General features: G+C 40.2%; 1 protein-coding gene across 3 annotated transcripts in view; it reads right to left on the bottom strand.

Annotated features, from left to right (window-relative positions):
• Positions 1 to 2,921: 2,921 nt before the first annotated feature.
• The window catches only part of NCEH1 (neutral cholesterol ester hydrolase 1), a 62,948-nt gene continuing 42,305 nt past the window's right edge, over positions 2,922 to 23,564 (bottom strand). Inside the window, exons 2-5 of one of the 3 annotated variants that reach the window (XM_029215254.1) lie at positions 21,453 to 21,681; positions 19,412 to 19,481; positions 6,123 to 6,294; positions 2,922 to 4,495 (exon numbers count right to left, since the gene is read on the bottom strand). In XM_029215254.1, coding sequence (XP_029071087.1) covers positions 3,878 to 4,495; positions 6,123 to 6,294; positions 19,412 to 19,449 — 828 coding nt within the window. In that variant the 5' untranslated portion in view covers positions 19,450 to 19,481; positions 21,453 to 21,681 and the 3' untranslated portion in view covers positions 2,922 to 3,877. The remainder of the gene's footprint in view (positions 4,496 to 6,122; positions 6,295 to 19,411; positions 19,482 to 21,452; positions 21,682 to 23,564) is intronic. The other 2 variants (XM_029215253.1, XM_029215255.1) reach the window with 2 other exon arrangements.

The raw sequence follows: 23,564 nt of genomic DNA, 5'->3' as shown, positions 1-23,564 counted from the left end.
GAAGACAAGGAAGGGCAAAGAAAGGCCATCGGGGTGGAGGGAAGAGTATTAGGTAAGAGAAATATGGCATGTGTCTCCCATGATGATAAGGTCAGCGTTGGCTGGCTATATAGCCTAGCACAGAATACAGGGCTTGCCATAGATGATGTACAACAGCACTTCTTGACTGTTTTGGTCTCAGGACCTTACATTCTGAAAAATTATTGAGGACCCCAAATAGCTTCTGTTCATATGAACTTTATTGATGTTTACTGTATTAGGAATTAAAACTGAGAAATTGTAAACATAGTTATTCATGTACTTAATTACATGTTACCTTAAGCTATATTCTATGGTGGAAAAAAATCACTAAATTTTCCAGACACAAACGAGTGAGAAGTGTGGCATTGTTTTACGTGTTTGCAACTCTTTAATGTCTGGCTTAACAGGAGCCATCTGGATTCTCATATCTGCCTCTACAGCCCACCTACTACAACACCACATGTCAAGTAGCAGCTGGAAAACTCCACTCTACACTTACGACAGAAAAACAGTAACAAATAGCTAGTCTGGGTAGGCAGCCTATGTGAGAAGATGGAGCTCTCAATCTGAAATACCAGTGGTGAGAAAATCTGGTAGGGACATTTCTAACAAGACACAAAATGTCACCAGCCTCTCTCTCTAATGACACAAAATGCTGAGTGACAGGGCTGAACAATACATGTATGCCTACTGGAAATCATATTTACATTATCAATCTCAAATTTGGCGAATATGATGCTAATATCAGTATCTTCTAGATGTTTAAATAGGGGACCCACTGGAAAATATGAGATGTTAGTTTTTTTAAAAAAAATGGGGGATTAAAAAAGAATGAAAATCACAAGAAAAAACAATATTAAAACACATGGAGTACATTTTAAATGCCCTAAAGGAGAATTGTTGGAACCATTAGTGGATCCCTTCAGCAAAATATAGCCACGCACCAGAGGTTTTGCTGGAGAAGATGAAAATAACTCTAATTGAATAGGAAAATCTAATTTATCCACACATATGTGACCATTTAGAACCAACACAAACAATTTACTTTGAAAAAAAAAGTTTTGCAAATTCCTATGGTATTGAAGTGAACTAAGTATAATGAACTCAAGCGTGAAATTATTAGCTTTGCTTGTAATGACAGAGTCAATGTGAAAACTTGCCTTCAGTGGTATCAATACTTCTTTGCCTGAACTAGTTCAAATCCAAATTCATTTGCACTGTGATCAACCCTTCCTAATATGTGTATGGAAAGTCCCCAAATTGTCTCATGGCCTGCCTAACTGCCTAACTTTTATGAATATTCTAGCCAGTCCAAGGCAGGTTTCCAGTACGAGCAGCACATACTGTATCCAGACATGAAATGGATGTCATCAGAGAGGCCACTGAGTCACCTCTCAGTAATTGAAAGGCAGCTGGAGGACTCCAGGGGGCAGAAGATTTGGGCTGAATTGTGGCTAGGGATCTAGGATACCAAGAGAAAGAGGGGGGGAACCAGAAAATGAGATGAGGGGAAGTGAAAGAGGCACATTTCCAGATGGAGACATTTTATTTACAAACATGAATCAAAACAGATTTATACTTTCCTACCTCCACAGTGGATTTTCATCTTACAAAATAGACTGGCTACCAAAATCCTTCATAAAATCTGCCTTGCCCTTTGCAGTGAGAAATAAGCAAAAAGTCAAAGGTTAAAAGGTCATGCATAAATATTACATCCACCAAGATATGCAACAGTCTTAACTTCCTCACAAATCAATGATAAAACAGTAACTAATTTACACTTCACTATATTTTGTAGCACTTCAACATTTTTTTTTCATATATTTATGGTCACATTTCACAAACAACGATATTATAAAAAGACTATCCATTTTTTCTTAAAATAGGAAAACAAAACAAAGCCATAACACTTAAAAAAAATCAATCTGCAGAGCATAAACATTTTTTATAAGAACAAAAATTAAAACAAAATAAACTGATTCCAAGCCAAAATATCTTCAATATAAACTCTGTATGCTTCCCAAAGGAATTCTTAGCACTCAGATTTTTGGTTGGTTTAGCCTCTCTTGTATCTAGTGGTTTTTGTGTATCATGATTCCCAATTATTATACCAAGGAAAATTTCAAGGAAGACCTTCAAGAAAGGTCTGAGGTGGGATATAGTGCAAGTCACTTTCGCATATATATTCATTTGTTATTTCATCCTCATAAGTAGGAAATACCCATCTTTCAAATGAGTGAAAAGGCTCTACTTTCTTTCCACTGATAAATTTATTGTATCATGACTTGGCTGTGTAGCTGCTCTCTGCAGTCCCTGAAAGTAGCACAGATTGCAGCAGTACGAAGAGTGGCAGGAAGGAGGGCGAAGGTACACAAGTCAAATCAGAATTGGAGTTTCCTTCTATGCCAAAGATGTCCCACAGGCAGTGAAGGCTTCACATGAAATTAAGCCTGGTCTATTGTAACTTTAGACCTACTTGGAAGGCGATAATGAAGGGTGTCACCCAGAAGAGTATGAAGTAGTTCCTCCGACCACAGAGAGCAGAAATGACCAATGTGTGTCTTGTCTAAGCTATTGAACTATAAACTTAGATGACTTTACTAGGTGTAGTCATAGTTTCTAATTATTGTGATTTATATATGCATATAAACATCAAAATATTTAGGCCTTATATATAGTAATATTAATAGGTATTTTACCTCTTTCCATAAAATTACATGTGGATATAATTCTAAAGTTGTTTTTTTTAAACCCTAATGTAGTTTTTTAAAAAAATCATTATTTTTAATATTCATTACTGACTTTATTCTGAAAAATCTTTTCTAGCTATATATATTAACATTAAATAACTTAAAAAAATAAATAATACAGTACATTATATATACCAAAATAGCCCCATTTTAAAGCCATGTAAGTGAAAAAGTTGAGTTTTCAAGAATAAACTAGACCTTCTAAAGGTATTTTTCATAATTTTAATATTAAATGTATCTTCTTTTCTGACTATGCCAAATATATACACACTACTCTTGGTAATTTATGTGAGAAGTATTCATTATGAAAACAATAGGTTGGTTCATTTGTCTGTTTTTACTTGTTCTGTAAAGGAAAATTTATTCTAAATCTAAATTAATCTGCTCCCAAAAGATCTCCACCAGGGAGATAGCATAACCAAAAAACTTAATGATGTACAGGTATCCAGTGCATGCAACCTCATATTTTCTAATAATAGTGGTAGAAAGTAACTTTCAAGTATTATCATAATCCAGCTGGACTTAGAGACAGCTATCACATAAAATTAACACTCTAAAGGAGGAAAGTCATTTGAGAAACTTGTCCTTGCTAGAACAGCTCTGCCAAAATTCCCACAGGAAACAAAGCCATCCATCCATAAAGAACAGAGGGCACTTGGTAGCCAGCACTGACCTTGAAGTGAACACATTTAACACTGTTCTTAATTCAAAGTAAACTCTAGCAAGTTGAAGAGCCCACATTTTCTTTTTACTCATTAAAGGTCATCCGCAGCTGGTAGAATTCCTTCACAAAGAACTTCTTGACGGAGGCAAGACCCAAAGCTATTTCCAGCTCCTAGCCCTGCTTTCTGCAGCTGTGGGTGTTAGTAGAAATTTGGTTAAAACAAGAACAGAGACTGGCTCACTTAGAGAACCAGGTTCAGATGTTTTTGCACTTACGTTACTCAAAAGCATTTTTTAAAATTAAATTAACATAAAGTCTGCAGGGAATAGAGATTCCATAACTCAAGTAACAAGGGGAAATTAGTCACCTAAAGAGTGAATGTCTTTCCAGAGCAGGTGCAGGAGATCAAGAGGGGCTCAAGCCTCTTAGAAATTTCACTCCTTTACAGGTTTTGATCCAGCCACTTGATGTAACTATTCCTAGTCCGAATTCCCACTGAGAAGTTGGTAGGCCAGCTGGTGAAAATCATGCATCCGTGGAAGCCATCCTCAAAGTGATCAAGGGTCACCTCCACACCTGCACTCTCCAAACGCTTTGCATACATGATTCCATCGTCTCTTAGGACATCGTGCTCACAGGTTAGAATATAGGTCTTTGGGAGGTGCCGCAGGACTTTCTGGTCTGCGATGAGTGGGGCTGAGCGGGCATCCAGCAGCTGAGGGATCTCCTGGACGATCCTGGTGTTGCCGGTGGTCTGCATGACAGGCTTGTAGTTCTTTGTGATGGATGCGGGCAAGAGGGATGTCCAGTTTAGATGGGCCCTGAGGGCAGCAGCCTCTTCCACATCAAGTGAAGTGTGATTGTTAACTACCATTGCCTGGACAAAGTCATAGTTGCCGTGGAAGTAGTCCACCCAGTACTTCACCATGACATAACGGGGCAGGATGGGGGTGTTCACATTTTGCTGATAAGAGGGTGTGTTAAAATCTAAAGCTTGAAGAACTGGATAAATTAAAGCTTGCACTTTGAGCTTGTTTTTTAGGTTGGCATCTTGATTAAACTGGAGAAGAAAAAGCGAACACATTATTTCATTTTGAATGGCTTCTTTTACAGAAACCATACCTTTTAAAGTAGCCCAGTGCTTTACCTTGACTCAATCAAAGGGGTATAAGTGTTACATTTCTACCAGGCATGGTATTAAGGAATGTAGTTTAAAAAATAAATACTTCCCCATCGCCACCACTACCAGCACCCTTCAAGCTGCTGGATATTTACTGAGAAAGGTGTGATGTTTGCAACTCATAGTTCTGAGTGAACACTTCAAAGGTACATGATCTCTTAGGTCCTTAAACCCCCATCTAAAAGGCAGCTAACTAGGTCACTGTGTTTCACAAGCAGCTAAACAATCTTCAAGGTAACGTTAGCCATACAATTTTGTTTCACACCGCACTTTAGAACCCATCCCGAGGGAAGATGCAACTGCTCTGTAAAAGCAGGAGGAAATGATCAGTTAATAGTATTATTAATGTGTGCCAAGAACTGTATATACCTCATATCACTAAATCCTGGCAACAGCCCTGCAATCAAATGGCATGAGCCTCATTTTCCTGAGGCTCAGAGAGGTGAGAGGACTTGCCAAAGCCCCACAGCTCTCACAGCGGGGCCTGGATTCCATCCTGGTTGTGGCCAGTTTTAAAGCCCATGAGGCTCTCCCCACTGTACCAGGACTTTCTTCTTACCGCTTTGGACGTGTGGATAGCAAACCCACCAATGCCAAGCGGAGGACAAAGTTCTTTATTTATAGCAAAAGAGAAGAAATCAGGACATGACACAAATGAAAAGGCAGATGCTATCTGAGAATGCCAAAAGAAATTTGGAGGTAAGAAGACAGAGATGCTATTCTTAAATTATTTAACCCAGAAAAGGAAGAAAATGTACTTATCTTTGAGTCTACACAGCTGCCGAAAATTGGAGATGTTACTAAAGCTAGACAGTTTTCAAAGAATTTAACCAGCTAAAGCTCAGACTAACTTGTATTGTAACATTTAAAGTGGATGTAGGGAGGGTGGGAGGGAGGGAGACGCAAGAGGGAAGACATATGGGAACATATGTATATGTATAACTGATTCACTTTGTTATAAAGCAGAAACTAACACACCATTGTAAAGCAATTATACCCCAATAAAGATGTTAAAAAAAATAAAAATAAAAAAAAATAAAGTGGATGAACCATTTAACTCTTTCTTTTATATTAAAAAAAAAACCTTTGGGAAACACTTTAAAATTTTTTAATTTGGATCAAAGTTTAAGGAAACAACCTTAGCAATTGGAATTTAAGCAAAATTATCTTGTTTTGTAAGTCCAACATGGAAAAGGAGCAGAAGATACTTAATTTCCATGCATAGCCCTGAGGAGTAAGGGAGCCCTCTAAAATGTTAGCCCTCCTCTCACATTACTCACCTTAATTGTAATCAGGGCCCTTCCAAGGACTCAGAGATTACAATTCTTTCAATGACCCCTCTTCCTACTTCAAAAGATCTCTGAGAGCTTGCCAAGTGCAGTCATCTGAATTACTTGGCCCCCAAGTGACCAGCCCACCCAGCTAGGCCTTTGCCATGCCTAGTGGACGATCTGTTGAACATTATCACATGCTCTCCTTCCACCAGCACCTCAGGGCTCTCTGTTACCTGTTGGCCCAGGGCAGCCGCCAAATTCCCACCAGCACTGTCACCAGAAACTCCGATTCTGCCTGGGTCAACTGAATACTTGTGTAAGACTTCTGGCTGCAGGAAGTACTTTGTGGCACGTATAACATCATGAATTTGCTCAGGAAAATAAACCTTTGGAACTAGCCTGTATCTGTGAAGACAAAAGTTGTATTCATTTAAGGACTTCACCAAGTCTTTAGAGGCCACTTAAAGTTTAAGGGGAAACTGGTTCTTTTGAAGCCAGACACAAACAGGTAAGGAATTATAATAAATATAAAAATAAACCATTTTCTTGCAATTCAAATACTTCTAAAAAGTCGTGATTTTGTCATAGTAATTTTTACTGTGGGCCACCAAACAAAACAAACAAAAACAAAAACCTACAACCACCACCAAGGCAAAAAGAAAACTTTGAAGTAAAAGGCAGACGTTGATTATTAAAATATAGACAGACCCACAAAAGGTTCTGGAATTTTATTTCTGGAAGTCAGTGTTCCGTTCACACCACCTCTGGGTTAGAAGGTGACTCGGCAGCACTAACCACTTCATTGGTCTCAAGTTTAATGAGTGCATATGGTATTCTTCATGATTTACTTGATAAATATAGTAAAACTGTACTCCATTGAAGAGGTCATGCCAGCCCGACATTAAACCCAAGCAATGTATCTGCTCCCTGGAAGGCTGGAACTAAAACGTCAGCTGTCAACCAGCAAAAGGGAAACCAAGTTTCCAGATGGCCCATGGCAGGCCTGCTGGGACACTTCTGGGGCTTCTCCTACTGCCCCACTTTGCAAGATTAGAGTCCCTCTGGGATCCTGCTCTGTACACTTAGTAGGATTCAGATTCCCTTAAGAGCCCCAAGAGCCCTGGTTTTGTCAAATGCCCCACCTATATATAATATCACCTTACAAATCCATTGGTAGTCTCGGCTTGAGGTGCCCTCTCATCCTCCACACTCCTTACTTCTCACTCATCCTTTAAGCTTTACTTGAGGGTTTGCCTTCTCCAGGAAGCTCTCCTTGACTACAACTCCACTTGCTTCTGGGGCTCAGCTGGCTACCATTCCTTGATACTTCTATGTGCTGGGGTATATTGTTCATATTGCCTCATAGTAACATGATTTCTTTCCGTATTTCCTCTTAAGAGTGTGTTCTCCGATATCAGGGACTATGTGTTTCCAGTGTATATCTATCAATGTGCTGAGCACATAATCATGCATCTAGTAAAACTTTTCTGAGTATTAACATACCTTCATTTTGCAAGTGAAGAAACTGAGGCATAGAAAAACTACTTGATTTGTAAAATAAGCCAAACACAAATCAAAACAAGGTAGGATAGGAACTAATTAATTAAAACCTAATAATAGTCAGCTAATACTCAAGTCTTTTGATTTCCAATTTGTAATGAGCATATTTATTCTCAGAAACTAGTTTTTTCTATACTACTCTATATAAGGTCATTCATTTCCCCCATCTAAATTCCAGACAGTTAATTAAATATCTTCACATTCTGGGAATTCCCTGGCGGTCCGGTGGTTAGGACGCCGTGCTTCCACTGCAGGCGGCACGGGTTTGATCTCTGGTTAGGGAACTAAGATCCCAAAAGCTGCACAGCGCAGCCAAAAAAAAAATCTTGACATTCTGTGTAGATACAATCAAATCGACAAGTATTTGTGAAATACTTTGATAAGTAGTGAATGTAGATCTGCTCTTTCAGGAATGACTACATTTTTAAAACACAAAATGCAATAAGAAATTCCCTTAGTGGTTGCCCTATAACAGATAAAATAAGTTTTCTAATTTCTTTTTTTTCCATCTGTGATGATCAAGTAATCATCTGAAATATTTTTTCTCCAGCTGACTTTCACAATGTCTTAGTGAAGCTGCTGCTACTTTATTTCATTCATTAATAATGGGTAAAAGGAGTAGGAGTACACCATTTTGTCCAATAGGTGGAGTCATCTCATATGATTCTAGTTACCCTCAGTTCTGGGATGAGGTCTCAATTTGTTACTTTCAATATTACCAAGCTGAATTCTTAATTCTTTCAATGAAATAAGAACAAATGCACTTCATGACTCAAGGTGTGAAAATAAAGGCTATTTTGTCTCAGGAAGATTCCAGATAGCATGATAGACTATCTTGCTAGTGGCCCAAGAGGTCAGAACATATTTTGCTAGAACACATACGTGAATCAAATTTTCAGGTGTTGTTTCACAAAAGGTCTTAATGACTTTGAATCAAGAGGAACTCCGCAACGGGAGAGGCCACAACAGTGAGAGGCCCGTGTACTGCAAAAAAAAAAAAAAAAAAAAAAAAGAGGAACTGGTAATCTAAAAAATATGCTACTACTTCAAATCTTATGAGTTGATTAATAACTGGCTCAGATAACAGAGTAAACATCCTAGTCCTTCTGGTGCCCTTGAAGATCTATCTCCTAAGCCCTCCTCCCCTTATCTTTGTTCATTCTGGAAACATTCTCTAGTTTTATACATTAAGAAGGGATACTATTTTCATGGACTGAAGGACGTAGTGAAACTAGATTTTTTTTTTTTTTTTTTACGGTACGTGGGCCTCTCACTGTTGTGGCTTCTCCCGTTGCGGAGCACAGGCTCCGGACGCGCAGGCTCAGCGGCCATGGCTTACGGGCCCAGCCCCTCCACGGCATGTGGGATCTTCCCAGACCGGGGCACGAACCCGTGTCCCCTGCATCGGCAGGCGGACTCTCAACCACTGCGCCACCAGGGAAGCCCTAGATATTTTTAAGATGAGCCTTCAAAGTAGCTTGAAATTGACCTGAGAAGTATCACGAAAGTTCTGTAATATCATTATAGACACAGAAAACTGAGAGTCATGAGGTGATTTATGAGCGGTGTAGTCAAAGAAAGCATGCATAAATACATTTATCTGATGCTTTTGTTCAAGGCTGTGTCCCTGCGAAGTACTGAAAGAGGATTCTGCCTTTTCTTTTTTTTAATTGTAGATCTTGAGTGAAAGCACCTGATGAATTTGTGGCACATACAGTCTCAATTTGCCCAGCTCAGTGCAGGACACATGACTCTGCAGTGTCAGCTTCTACCTACCTATTACTGCAGGTGCCTCCCACTAGAAGAACAAAATTTGGTGTAAATTCAGGAATGAGGTTTACTCAATTTAATAAATATGTACACTCTATAAAAATTATCTTTTTCCTGCTAGGTGAGGTACCTCACCAGGTACTCACCAGGTACTCAAATCTCAGAGCAAACCTGTGGGTTTAAGGATGAAAACATGAGGCTCAAGGGGGATGCATAACTAGTCTACAACAGCTAGTAAGTGGCAAAGCTGTGATCTGAATTCACAACTGACTTCAAAATCCACATGCCACCCCCTTTTAAAATATTCTCATTCTTCCAAACCCACAGCCTTTAAATGTATGTGTGTGTGTTTTCATTACCTCACCAAAGCAGTAAGTTCTCAAAACTGTAGATTTCTGACATCCCATAACTTCTCTCATGATTTCAATGTTTTTGCAATATTCTTAAAACAAACCACCTGGCAGAGTACCTGGCACATGGTACATCTTTAATAAGATATTTTTATTTGTCCCAAACAAAATTTTAGAGATTTATTTTATACTTTTTACATATAAAATATGTCATATTTTATTACATACTCTTATGGTGGGAAAAGTAATAAGCTATGCGCCTTTAAAAAACATTTTAAAAAAGAAATTGTTCCTAACCCACCTACTCTTCGGGCACATCTCCAAGGACTGCCTGCCTGTATGCTCTGCATAGCTGAGAGTTTCTCAACTCTATATGCACCTTAGGATAATCTTGGGAACTTTATAAAAAAACACTGAGGTTTGAGCTCCTCTACAAAACATTCCAATTTATTTGATCTGAGGTGGGGCCCAGCATAACTATATTTGAAGAAAAATTCCCCCAAGTAATTCTAATGTGCAGCCAGGGTTTAGAAATATTACTGAATCCAACCATACTGTCACTCTCCTCTGAACACAACTCCCTGTTCCTGTTCCCAATGCATTGGTCCTTCTCTCCATCCCCTATGCCCTTCCCCCAGCAATTTCTCATCAAATGTTGCCATTCTTTAAGTCTCATCTCAAATGCCACTTCCTCCATGAAATCTTCTAACAGCCCAGCCAAAAGTAACTCTCCTTTCTTTAAGCCCTCAAAGTCTCTCTTACAATAGGTCATAACAGACATGTCAACTTCCTCTAGGAGTAGACGGAAAGTCACACAGCTATGTACTAGATATCGATGTATACCCACCTGAAATAAGCAGCACCATTTCTACAACCTATTACTTTATTATCTACTTTGTTAGTGACCAGGGAGATGGAGCAATGCTCAGAAAGACTGACAAATTCTTCCTTAAGTCAAAGGCAGATACACAAGCCCAGAGTTGAAGGAAAATGTGAGTTGCTTCCAAGACTATGGATGTGGAAGCCCTGAATAATACTAGTGTTCTAAGAGTGCTGTAAAGTGCATTCTCCCTCAAAATAACCTAGCCTGGAAACACTGAGACAGTCTTCTGCAGCGGGCAAGGACACTGAGTTCTCTTCACGTAGTGCCAGTTAGGTGAAAGGTACATGTGATATTCCGGAATGAAATTATACTCCTATTTGATTCAGGAGTGAGATAAAATCACATTCCATTTTGGCCTTCTTTTGTTTTTCTTTTCCTTTTTCACTGTCTCCCAAGAAGAGCTCAGTAGATTCACCTTGAGAACATAAAAAGGTTAACATTCTCCTCAGTCTTAAAGAACCCATATCAGTAGGGGTTATCTGAAACAAATCAACAATTACAGTGATATTGTGTTACTTGAGAGGGACAACTCCAGGGGAAGAATCTATTTATTCCTCTAATAGGTAGAAGCTTCCTTTCCATTAAAAGAATATATAATAAAATTACATAAAAGTGGAAAGACTGTGAATGGATAATTGTTTCTCTTTCCATTTGTGCAATGAGGTTTGTGCATAAAGATTGAGGAAGGGTCTTCCTTTCTGTTTCTACTCTCAAAATTGGCTCTCGAAATAGCTTTGACTACCAGTCATTCAGCAAGGCAGAGCCCAGCTTAACAAAGGCTTGGCTGAATGGATAATAAGTACATTCAAAAGAACTGACAGATGTCAGGATGTGTCACCAAAATCCTAGGACTGATTGAACCTAGAATTGTGATCCGTGTAAATGATATGATGCTGACGCTGTTTACGAGTTAAGACTTCCTGAGACGTCTCTATGGACACGGCAGGGAGCTCCCCAGGCCTCCCCTCCCCAATTCAGATATAAACCTCGCCTTTAACCTCATGGGGGAATAGAGAGCCAAACATTCCCTCAGGTGGCTACAGAATCCCAAGCAGGCTTGGGTCCATGTCCGTCGGACCTCCTTTCTCTGTGTGATTTCAGAAGCTAAACAGAGCTCTGGGCTCAGGTGTGGGTGGAACTAGGCTTCCCAACCTCGCTGCAGTGTGCAGCACAGGCTTTCTGTACAGCTCCAAGCCCCCCTCCCCCCAAATTCTAAAAGACCTAAACCACAAGAGAGAAACCAGTAGATTTTTTTTTAATGTTAGTAGAAAACAGAGCCAAGAAGACATTAGCTTAATATGTCTAAAAAGGAGATTCATTAGTTAACGATAGTGAAGGAACTAAAACAACCTACTTCTTAAAAGAAGCCTCAATATTATCTTTCTGTAGCATTAATAAATTATTTGTAACACTGGCCTTTGGGTTTGCTAATAAGGTAGCCTGGACTGAGTAAAAGGAAAGTTTTGGACAAATTTTCCCTTTCTTGGAGAGGAACCCTGAGGAATTCAGTCTGCCTATCTCCCAGGGCTGCCCAGGTTGGGGTGAGGCATGAGGATTTCTGTGTGCTGGTCTGGGAAGAAGAGAAGGAAAAGGAGCAGAGGGAGAGTCACAGCTAGGTCACCGTGGCTCGTGTCTTCCAGAGTATCTTGTTTGAACAACTATTTATTGAGATGTGTGTTGTATTGTGCCTTTAGAAGCTCTGTGATTTTGTCAGCTTGTACTCCTCTAATTTTATGGATGAGCAGGACAGAGTCATAAAAGTCCCATTGCTTATAACTCTGTTAGCAGCAGACTAAGATACGTGGTCCAGCTTCTATTCTGTCTATGTGAGCAACGTTCTTCTTTACAGCTCTGTCAAGTTTTAAGTTCTCTGTGCATAGTGCCACCTGATATTTGGTGGATGGGAATAGGTCTCCACTGACACAAAATAGAGAGTTTTAGTGTCATACAGACTTAGTTAAAAGCAAAACACAACTTGAAACCGTTTTTGACAACCAAAAAAAAGCAATGTAAATGCCTTGTAGAATTTAATAATATCTGACATGCCTACTTTGTTATTATCTCACATTTTATCTTTTTGTAATTGAAGTATAATTGCCATACAATATTATATTAGTTTCAGGGGCACAACATAGTGCCATGATCTATGGCACTATGTTACATTATGACATGATTGCCACAATAAGTCGTTACCATTTGTCACCATACATAGTTAATACAATATTACTGACTATACTCCCCATGCTGTACATTAGCATTTTATCTTTAAAAAAAAAGAAATTAGGGGGCTTCCCTGCTGGCGCAGTGGTTAAGAATTCGCCTGCCAATGCAGGGGACATGGGTTCAAGCCCTGCTTCAGGAAGATCCCACATGCCGCGGAGCAACTAAGCCTGTGCGCCAGAGCTACTGAGCCTGTGCTCTAGAGCCCGCGAGCCACAACTACTGAGCCCATGTGACACAACTACTGAAGCCTGCGCACCTAGAGCCTGTGCTCCAAAACAAGAGAAGCCACCGCAATAAGAAGCCCGAGCACCGCAACGAAGAACAGCCCCCGCTCGCCTCAACTAGAGAAAGCCCACGCGCAGCAACGAAGACCCAACACAGCCAAAATTAAATAAATAAAATAAATAAATTAAAAAAAAAAGAAATTAGGGACTTCCCTGGTGGTCCAGTGGTAAAGAATCAGCCTTCCAATGCAGGGGACATGGGTTCGATCCCTGGTCGGGGAACTAAGATCCCACATGCTGCGGGGCAACTAAGCCTGCACGCTGCAACTACTTTGCCCACACGCCTCAACTAGAGAGGCCACGGGCGGCAAACTACAGAGCCCACACGTTCTGGAGCCCACATGCCACAACTAGAGAAGAGAAAACCTGCGTGCCACAACGAAGAGCCCTCACGCCGCAACAAAAGATCCTGCATGCCTCAACGAAGACCTGGCCTGCTGCAACTAAGACCCGGCACAGCCAAAAAAATAAAAATAAATTAATTAATTTTAAAAAAAAGAAGAAAGAAATCTTCCTTTTTCCTGATGTCTTATGGTTCTAGTATTGTGTTTTATTATATAAACTACAGGTAAAAAGGTACCATATTATAGTTAAACTGCAATGAAGTTTATGAAAATAAACTTATAAATATAAACTTCCTTCCCAGATTATGTAAATGAGGATACATCCATGTATCTTGGGTATGATAAGATGAACTCTTCCATTTATTTCATAAATACTTACTGTGCAATTATGTGTAAAAATAGCATAGTGTTGTAGAAGCTACTAAATAGAAGTCATGGCCTATTTTTATACCTTGAGATCTTTGTCTACCTCAGTTGTTGGATCTGTTCCCAGAATCTTGAGCCAATAGCAGTGATGTAAACTCAGAAATTCCAGCTCCTGGTGTTGCTTCATGTGAAGTGATTCCATCACCAGGGCTGCCCCCAACCCCTGCCTACCAGCTTCCTCAGATTGTATCTAACCTTCCACAAGGCCACTCCCTACATGAAGTAAAGCCATGACACCACTACCCACTCCTGTTGGCCTCAAGGATAAGGAGAAGCTGTCTGCAGACAACCTCCCTGCTAGGAGAAGGAATTCCAAGAGAACCAAGAGTCCACCATCCTTGTGAAGGCTCTCAGGATTATCCACCCTTATTTCTTATTTTCCTTAGTCATTGCCAGAAGCATAGGTCCCCTCATCTGTCTTCTCTCATATTTCACTCCCTTAATGCTCTCTGCCTCCTCCCATCCTCCCAAGCCCTCTCATTACACCACTTTGGACTTCCATGACCAATTCATTCTGTCTAACTAGGTTCTGCTCATCCCTAGGAGCTCGATTCAAACCCTTCAAACTAGGTAAGATCTTACCTACTCGATGCCTCCATTACTACTTCACATCACTTATCACATTTAATATTACTTGTTCAAGGTTTGATTTCTCATCTAGATTGTAAACTCCATGAGGATAGAAATTATGCCTCTCTTACTCACACTGTTATGCCACCAGAATTTAACACAGTAGCTGGCACATAACAGGAATTCAATAGGCGCTTATGGAATAAAAGAAAGAGGTGAGCAGTGAGAAGAGGTCCCAAGTTAGACCTCTGAACATACTTTCCAAGAGAAACATCACGGTCATATGATGTTGGCTATACCTCAACTAGAGCATAGGTTATGTGGCTCTTTGTGGGCTGGCTCGCCTGGATGGATCCTAATCACCTTAGCTCATTATTTCTGCAAAGAAAAGTACTGTGAGTTCCAAACACGTTGATAAATAAATTAGTTAAGTTGGACCTTTCTGTCCTATGACCTTTCTGTCCTATGGGCTAGAGCAATAACCCTTCAGTCTTGTCTAGTGATTTAGAATATCAGAAGCCCTTTTATCTCAAATGTCCAAACTGATTCTCATAACAACTCTCTGAAATCATTAACCTAACTCAAAGTGTATCTACTTATTAGCATACATGTTTAAGCCATATACTGGGTGCGGTAGGCCCAAAGAAAAGAGGACATGATTCTTGTTCCCAGTAGCTCACGTTGACATCCACAGGAAAGATTCCTAACCCCATTTTGCACGTGAGGTTAAGTGACTTGCCTGAGATTACACAGCCTTGAGTAATAGTAATTGCCCACTGCTGTGATGCTTATCTGCTGATAAACCGGATGCTACATTGAACAGATTTGGCGCAGTGGAAAGTGAAGATGAAAGCACGGCCCCTCTATAGTTTAGTTCTTTTTTAAAAAAAAATCTTCTTAAAAACACCCTATCCAGTGGAGCAGTGGTTAAGAATCTGCCTGCCAATGCAGGGGACACAGGTTCAAGCCCTGGTCCGGGAAGATCCCACATGCTGCAGAGCAACTAAGCCCATGCACCACAACTACTGAGCCTACGCTCTAGAGCCCATGAGCCACAACTACTGAAGCCCGTGCGCCTAGAGCCCGTGCTCTGCAACAAGAGAAGCCACCACAATGAAAAGCCCACGTGCCACAACGAAGACCCAATGCAGCCAAAAATAAATAAATAGAATAAATTTATTAAAAAAAAACACCCTATCCATCCTTCTTTGTTTTATGATAAGTACAGACTTAAAAGAACACCTGTTTCACTGGAGACAGATGCTAACAGGTGGAGAAGGGCATGTAGGAAGAGCTTAGGCATATTGCCAGTTGCTTACATTAGCCCTGGAGGATAAGGCTTGTGTGGAGAATCCTTATGGTACCAAGTAAAACAAGTCCACCTTCTCTCCTTTCCTCAGGCCTTTGAGGAGCTGGAGCTACACAGGAAACCACTGAAGAGGCCCTGAGACCAGCTCACCAGCACCAAGCTGCAGGGCCTTGCTCCATAATGGAGTTCAGCTGCTTAAACAGCCCTGCCTTCCTCTGGCCAGCTACCCAGGCCAGATGATACAATCGTTTACTTGAAGGTTCCTGCATTATAAAACTGCATCAAGGGCCCTTGAGTGATCTGGGAGGCCCAGCCGAGGATCCAGGGAGGCCGGGGAGCTGTCCAGAGTTGTCCAGTGCCACATTTGCAGAGGAGGAAGCCACAGCATCACTCTGATTCTAAGGCTCCCATTGACAGGGTCCGAGCTGCCTAAATGACTTAGGAGACCAACCCTTCCAAGGAACTGGAGAAGCAAGGATTCTCTTAGGTCTGCGATCTGGAGTAGGGGCAAGAAGGAGATGAGTTATGAATGGGAGTGCAGCTGGCAGAGAGAGGCAGAGGGAAGGGGAGAGCTACATAAGCTCAGGGCATGCAAAGTGGCTGATGTTGCCATAACCCTGTCACTCAGCATCATCAGCTTCCTTCAATATTAGTTTAGGGCTTCCCTGGTGGCGCAGTGGTTGAGAGTCCGCCTGCCGATGCAGGGACACGGGTTCGTGCCCCGGTCCGGGAGGATCCCACATGCCGCGGAGCGGCTGGGCCCGTGAGCCATGGCCACTGAGCCTGCACGTCCGGAGCCTGTGCTCCACAACGGGAGAGGCCACAACAGTGAGAGGCCCGCGTACCGCAAAAAAAATAAATAAAAAAAAAATTAAAAAAAAAAAAAAATATTAGTTTGATACTGGGTCAAAGAAGCATAGAAGCCTGGGGAGTGATTCCACCTGGCTCAATTCCCCACTCCACATATGTGACTAAGTAGCTATGTGACCTCTTGCAGGCTACTTAACTTCTTGGACCTCAATTTCCTCATCTATGAGGAAAATATCAAAACACTTACTTTGGATGACTTATACGAAAGTTAAGCAAGACTCTTCATTCATTCATTCCATAAATACGTATTAAATGCTCTTTTGGTGTTCTGTGGCTAATTTTCAACGTGTGTGTGATGGGGGAGGTGCCCCACACCTCCAACAAGCAATGCTCTGGACACCAGCTGGGTGTCCTACAGTTCAACTCAATTCTGACAATATCTACCTGGAGATAGCAGCAGATTCCACAGATTAAGGGTTCAGTCCTGCAAAACTGTAGGATCACCCCCAACCTCAGACACCAGACGCAAACCCAGGCTGTCACCTATGCTTTTCCCCAAGCTATAGATTGGAGGTTCCAACAATCCCCTCCAACTCAGGATGCCAATGGTTGTTACTGTACTTCTGACCACCTGGCTATAAATCAGAGGTTCCCAAAACCTCCTCCTCTGGTTCAATTAATTTGCTAGAGTGGCTCAAAGAACTCAGAGAAATATTTTACTTACTAGATTACTGATTTATTATAAAAAGAATACAACTCAGGAACAGCCAGATGGAAGAGATACGGAAGTCAGTGTAGGTGGGAAGGGGTGCAGAGCTTCCATGCCTTCTGGAGGTGCACTACTCTCCCCAAATCTGCATGTGTTCACCAACTGGAAGCTTTCTGAACTCTGTCCTTTGGGTTTTTATGGAGGCTTTATTACCTAGTTATGATTGATTTAATCATTGGCCAATGGTGATTGATAAAACCTCCAGCCCATCTCTCCTCCCCAGAGGCCAGCAGGGTGGGAAAGTCCCAACCCTCTAATCACATGGTTGGTTCTCCTGGCAACCAGCCCCCATCCTTAGGTGCTTCCAAAAGTCACCTCATTCACATAACAAAAAACACCTTTTTTTTTTGGCAAGGGGGGCAGGGGCGGGATAGTTCCCTGACCAGGGATTGAACCCTTGCCCCCTGCAGTGGAAGGGTGAAGTCTTAACCACTGGACTACCAGAGAAGTCCCACAAAAGGCTCCTTTAACTCTCTGAACACTTAGGAAATTTGAAGGATTTGGGGAGCTGTGAGCCAGGAACTTTGGACGAAGACCAAGTACGCGTGAAAAATACACTTTGGTCATCTGAATGACCAAATATATATTTCCTACAAATCACAATATCATAAATTTCCACTATCTGCCAGGGACGTTTCCAGACACTAATGGTCAGCAATGAACAAAACAGACAAAAATCCCTAAAATCTCTGCCTTCATAAAACTTACATTGTCTGTTTATATTCAATACAATAAATACGTAAGAAGTTATATATATGGTCTGTCAGACGTTGATGATAATTTTGGAGAAAAATAAAGCAGAAGAAAAGTGGACTGCAATTTTAGGGGTTTCAAGGAAGGCCTTGGTGAAAGGATAATACTTGAACAGAGATCTGAAGGAGGAGAAACAATGTATACATAGCACCTGCACAATGCCTGCCATGGAATAGGTGCCATGATTTTTGTATTACCATCACCGCAATCATTATAATTATTATTCACTTTCTTCTTAGTGTCCCAGAAAAAGCTAATATAGAACTGGTAGAAACAACTCAAAACACTGATATTAATATTAATACTAATAGTGATAATAATAGCTACATTAACTAAGATTGGTTGAACACACTATTATTTACAAGGTCTGAATTACAGAACCTAACTCCAGGAGGATAACTTCTCCAACTCTTGGTGTAGGAGAGATTCTCTTAAAATGCTGATTGGTTTTTAGATTTAAAAAGGCAGTAATCATGTACAGTACTGTCTGGAGTACAGTAGTACAGTATCTTTATTTCAAGCCCAGGGTGTCCGGAAGCAAGTGTAAAAGCAGCGGTGAAGTAGCTGGTACACTGCTAAGAAGCACCAAGTGATAACGATTGTGTTTGTTGGACTTACGAACAAATTGGACTTAGGAATGCACTCTCGGAACAGAGCTTGTTCGTTCTGAGACTTGCTGTAGGGGACTTAACTGTATTTCCACTTAATTTTAAATGAGTGGATCTGATGGAATAGTAGGAATTATCTGGTATGTCCAAACTTCCTTTGCTTTCTCAGCACTTGTGAAGGTAAAGTGAGAGAATTAACACAGAAAACAGTCACACTATACAGGAATTTTTTTAACTTCAACATTAGTTGAAATTTATAGTGGTAATTTTTAGAATATGCTTTTACTTGGCTAAGAAAAAACCTGATGGAAAAAAATCCCTTCTCTTTTATGCTTTTATCATAGTTTATTTCCACATAATAGCATAAGAAAATAATCTTTCCCTTTAGGGTTTTTCTCCTGAAATTCTATGAGCACTGTCTGACCTTGCAGTTCACAAGGTTAATGATTCAACTATAACTTATTAAAGTTAGTTAGCTATGCTTTAATTCCTCTTGAAAGGCATTGCATGGCTTTCTTACACTTCAATAGTCTAATAATACAGAGCTATACTAAAGTAAAAAAAAAAAAAAGGCAGTAATCAAACTATATACTATAAATAACTGATTATATATTTCTCTCAATTTCAGCTAATTCCGTTTCCAGAAGATTCCAAAACTAAAATAAGAAGATAGTTTGAGGCATTATAAAGCTAGTTCAAGAAATTCTAAGTTACATCAGAAATCATTTTCTGTGACTTTGGGAAAATCACTTCACCTCTCTGGACTTTCATTTTACACTCTAGCACTTGTAAAATAAGATAACTAGATGGTTATCTAGGATTCCTTCTTAAATGTTTTTCTATGACTATTATTAATTACTTACTCAATGGAGACAATGACAGCATTCAATTCCTCAGCCATTGCTTTACACAGTTCATCGTAATACCTGATTTCTGAAAGAGACAAAGGAGCAAACACTCACTATAAAGCAGTTTATTTAATACTGTCCGTTCTTAAATTCTGCTAACTATGGATTGTTTTTAGACTTGGACTTAAGTTATTAATAATAAAAACAATAAAAAGTAAATATGAACATATACCTCATTAACAGAGCTACATGTACAAATGTAAAAAATTAATCTGGTTTCCCATAAAATACAATTACTATAAAATAACAGGAAATCCATATTAGATTACCTTTGAATGTGTTTTTAACTGACTAAAAATTTATTTCATAATGGACGATATGAAGTGCATCAGATTCATTCTGATTTTGTAGTTCTTCAAATGTATGCCTTTCCAGAAATCACAGAAAATAAGCAGTTTCTTCCTTAGAACCAAAAAATTTTTCTCTTTTAACACCATCATTTGCTGTGATTCAGAAAAGTCACCAATCTGAAGAATATGGTATTCTGTTTAAACCAACACAGAACAAATAGAATTTTAGGAAGTCTTAGCATTTCTTAGAAAGAGAATCCACAGGTTTGCAGTGACAGAAGCAATTTTAATATGTAAAAATTTAATCCCTTAGGCTGTTCTTTTAATATATTAATGTTTTTATAATATATTAGGAGCTGGATTGCGTCAACAGAAAGCCAAATACTACCTTATTTATAGGTTTTCCAAGGCAGTCTAAGAACCAGAAGTTCAATAACTACATAAACACCTGCACACCTACCTCCAGCTCTTCCTCTGGCAGAAGTGATCAGCCAAAATTATGTGGAAAAGGCCAGGCTGACTCATAATCCATACCATTCCTGGCACTTATACTTCCTGGCCTCTGATGTATTGATACTATCTCACCTGGCAAGTGTCCAGTGCTACAGATGCAACCTTTTCTAGGGCAGAGACTCTGTCTTACTCAGTTTTGTATCCCCATCACCAAGCACACATTAGGGTGACCAGAGGTCCAGGTTTGCATACAACTCTTTGAGTTTTTGTACTGAAAGTCCTGCACCCTGGGAAACTACTCAGTCCTGGGCAAACCTACATATTCAGTAATCATCTTATGGAAATGTGAACAAATCAATGAATAAAAGAATAAATGATGAATATGGAGTTAAATGAAATGAGATTACTAGAAAAAGTTATACTTTTTGGCCTTTGCTGCATTAAAAAAAAAAAAGACAAACTAGAACAAGTTGCCATCGCCTTTAAACTTAGGGGATGCCAAAAGCTCTGGGCTGAAGATGAGAAAGTAGCGCCATAATAATTACAAGCAGAGATAAGGCCCTTATTTCCTCCTTAGTATGCTTTTCATTAGGCTGCTCCCCTTGGCTGCCTTTTTTTTTTTTTTTGCCTGACATTTTTAATGTGTGATCTGTTCATGAAAGTTTTCCAATACCAAAGAGAATGTTCTTGAATTTTGCAAGGTCGTTTCCTTTTAACTGTGGCATGTGTTTTATATTTTCATCTTTGTTTTCACAAGCAGATGAAATGTTGATGAGTTAACGTGCATTCAGAAATACTCGTTCTATTTCATAGAAAGGTGTCTTCAAAACACAAGTTGGCATACAGCTACAGATAATTGCCTCATATTCTGGCTCAGGGAAACTTTACCTTGTTTTGGTGCAGAAAGCAACTTCAGTACTTCACAATAAGTTAGTCTAGGATTTAGGTTACAGGAAATATTTTCAAAACAGTCTGCTTGAATCAACAAACAAACAGGCAAAACCCTTGATGTAGGGTAGCTATATAATCATATAGGGTAGCTATATAATCAATCATCCAAACCAGGACCCTTTCAAGAATGGAAAGGGGGGGCACTATGAATAATTTTGCTGAGACAATAGGGATAACTGGGCCTGCCAGGGGAACCAAGTCCAATGGCTCCCTTCTCCTTACCCAGTAAGAAAGTCATTTCAATCACACATCTCTGTGGGCCAGCTACAACCCCAAACAACCTGAACGTGACCAGGACATACTTGCACTTGCCAAGGCCCAGCCTCCTCCGTGAATGTAAACAACGCTGCGTTTCAGCGGCTCTTCTGGCTTTGCAGAGCCTTCAAACACTCTGACTTCCACACCGTCAAAGTCAGTGTCTGTTACTTTCACCTGAGCAGATGACCATGCGCTTTTCTTGCCAAAAGAAATGATGATGAAGTTCAGCACGAGCAGATGATGGCTGAGGCCCAAGTAGTGTATCAGGTTACTCTGCAGGATGAGGGGGGAATGAGGGAGAGCGTGTGTCAGCTAAGTTATCACCTGAGCCACACTCACCAACCTTTCAGTATTCGAATTCTTACAAGCAATTGCCGCTGCCCTTGAGGACTCACTGGCTACTTTTAATACAATAACAAATCATATTTACCTTTCGTTTTCAGAACTTCGAGAGTATTTTCACCTGAAAATATCAGAGTAAATCTCCTTTGATCTTCAGATAGTCTCTGAGAGGGAAATGTGTCATCAGTCTCATTTTACCAAGAAGGTTTAGAAATTAGCTGAACTTGCCCATTTCGCTGGATAAATGGCAGTTCTGCGACTCAAACCTAGGAACTGTGAATTCCAGGATTCAGTCCGTTCACCCGACCCCTGCCCACCCTAAATCAGCACATCACAGTTCCAATAACATACTAGGAACGGAGGAAGAATACTTTATTTGAATACAAATAGAAGAGAAGAGAGTTTTATATTTACTATAAGTATTTTTAAAGTGTTTTTAAGCTTATATATTGAAGTGTGTCTGGTTGTTTTGAGAGTAAGAGAAAGGAATGAGTGTGTGAGAGGGAAGGAGCAGAGTCAACTGCAGTCCTGGCAGAACAGCTCAGACACAATCAGGAGCTTTGCAGAAATGTACAAAGAACATGCAGCCTGTTGTCTCTTCCCTTCTGAGCCCTGAGGGCATTGAGCTCTGCATTAAGTGTTCACAGGAAGTTATCTGGTTGGAGAGGAGACCCAGGCCGTCCACCCAGCAAAGACCCTGTGGAGTGTATTCCCTCTTTCTACTTCTTATACAAGCTCTTCCTATTGAGTACGCTCATAAAACTGACCTCCCTGCAAGACCTACTGGCCATGTTTCAAAGTCAGAAAATTAGAAGCCACCTGGAAGCCGGTGACTAGCTAAGGTAGAGAGGCCCAGAAGTGTCACAGAGCGATTAGAAACCTTCCCGGTACAGGCGCGTGAACTCAGATACTTGTATCGCCTAGTGGCTCTCAAACCTTGATGGGGAGCAGCTGGAGAGTAACAGTGCCCTTCTGTAGACTATGAAACAGAACGCTGATGATCAGTGAAATATTTAATGCCTTCATAGGATCAAGAAAACAATGTTCCTAATAGAAATGAGAACTGTGTGCAGTCTGCAATACACCATAATACAGCTTCCCAGCATGTACATGGGGCACACTGGTATGCCCTGAAGAGGATACAGATGTGTTGTGACACTGATCCCCTCAGCCCCTGGACAGCCAAGTTCCTGAGCTGTTTACCCCAGGGTCCCATATAAAATTGTATACATATGCCCTGCTGTGAAGAGTTGGAAAGACTGCATTATAAAACCATTAGCGAGTGTTCATGAAAAACAAGAACAAGAGGCAATTTATATAACCATGAACAGCTTTTCCAATAATTCTATTAATATTCATTTGCTGGAAATATAAGCAACAGGAAAGCAAATGAATATTAAGAAAATAATTCAATTTCTATATGTACAATTGACCAATTTATTGAAAAAGTTAAAACAACTGTTAACGTTCTCGATACGAAACAAACAAATGTGAGTGTGTGCGCGCACCCTAACCACAAGTTTAAGGGTTTAAGGTCTTTGGCAAATTGGGAAAAAGCAATCATCACTTAAGTTTTGTGGTAACACGTCAGTCTAACTTGGGGAATATGGAGATCTGCCAGGGCATGGCCGAGAATGTATTCACTAAGATTTCTAGAGTTCACACAACAAACCCTTGTCAATTAACAGAGAACATGCAAGATCCATTCCATTTCTCACAGGCCAAGTAGCTTGACAGGCATCAAACAATAAACTATGAACAAAGACATGGCAGGCTTGGCTCTGTTACTTTTTGAACTACATTTTTTGTTTTTA

The sequence above is a fragment of the Monodon monoceros genome, unplaced genomic scaffold (assembly GCF_005190385.1).
Source record: "Monodon monoceros isolate NGI ecotype Baffin Bay Population unplaced genomic scaffold, NGI_Narwhal_1 Super_Scaffold_11, whole genome shotgun sequence".
NCBI lineage: Eukaryota > Metazoa > Chordata > Mammalia > Artiodactyla > Monodontidae > Monodon > Monodon monoceros.
Note: the sequence above shows the minus strand (reverse complement) of the source record. Positions and strands in the feature narration are given on the sequence as shown.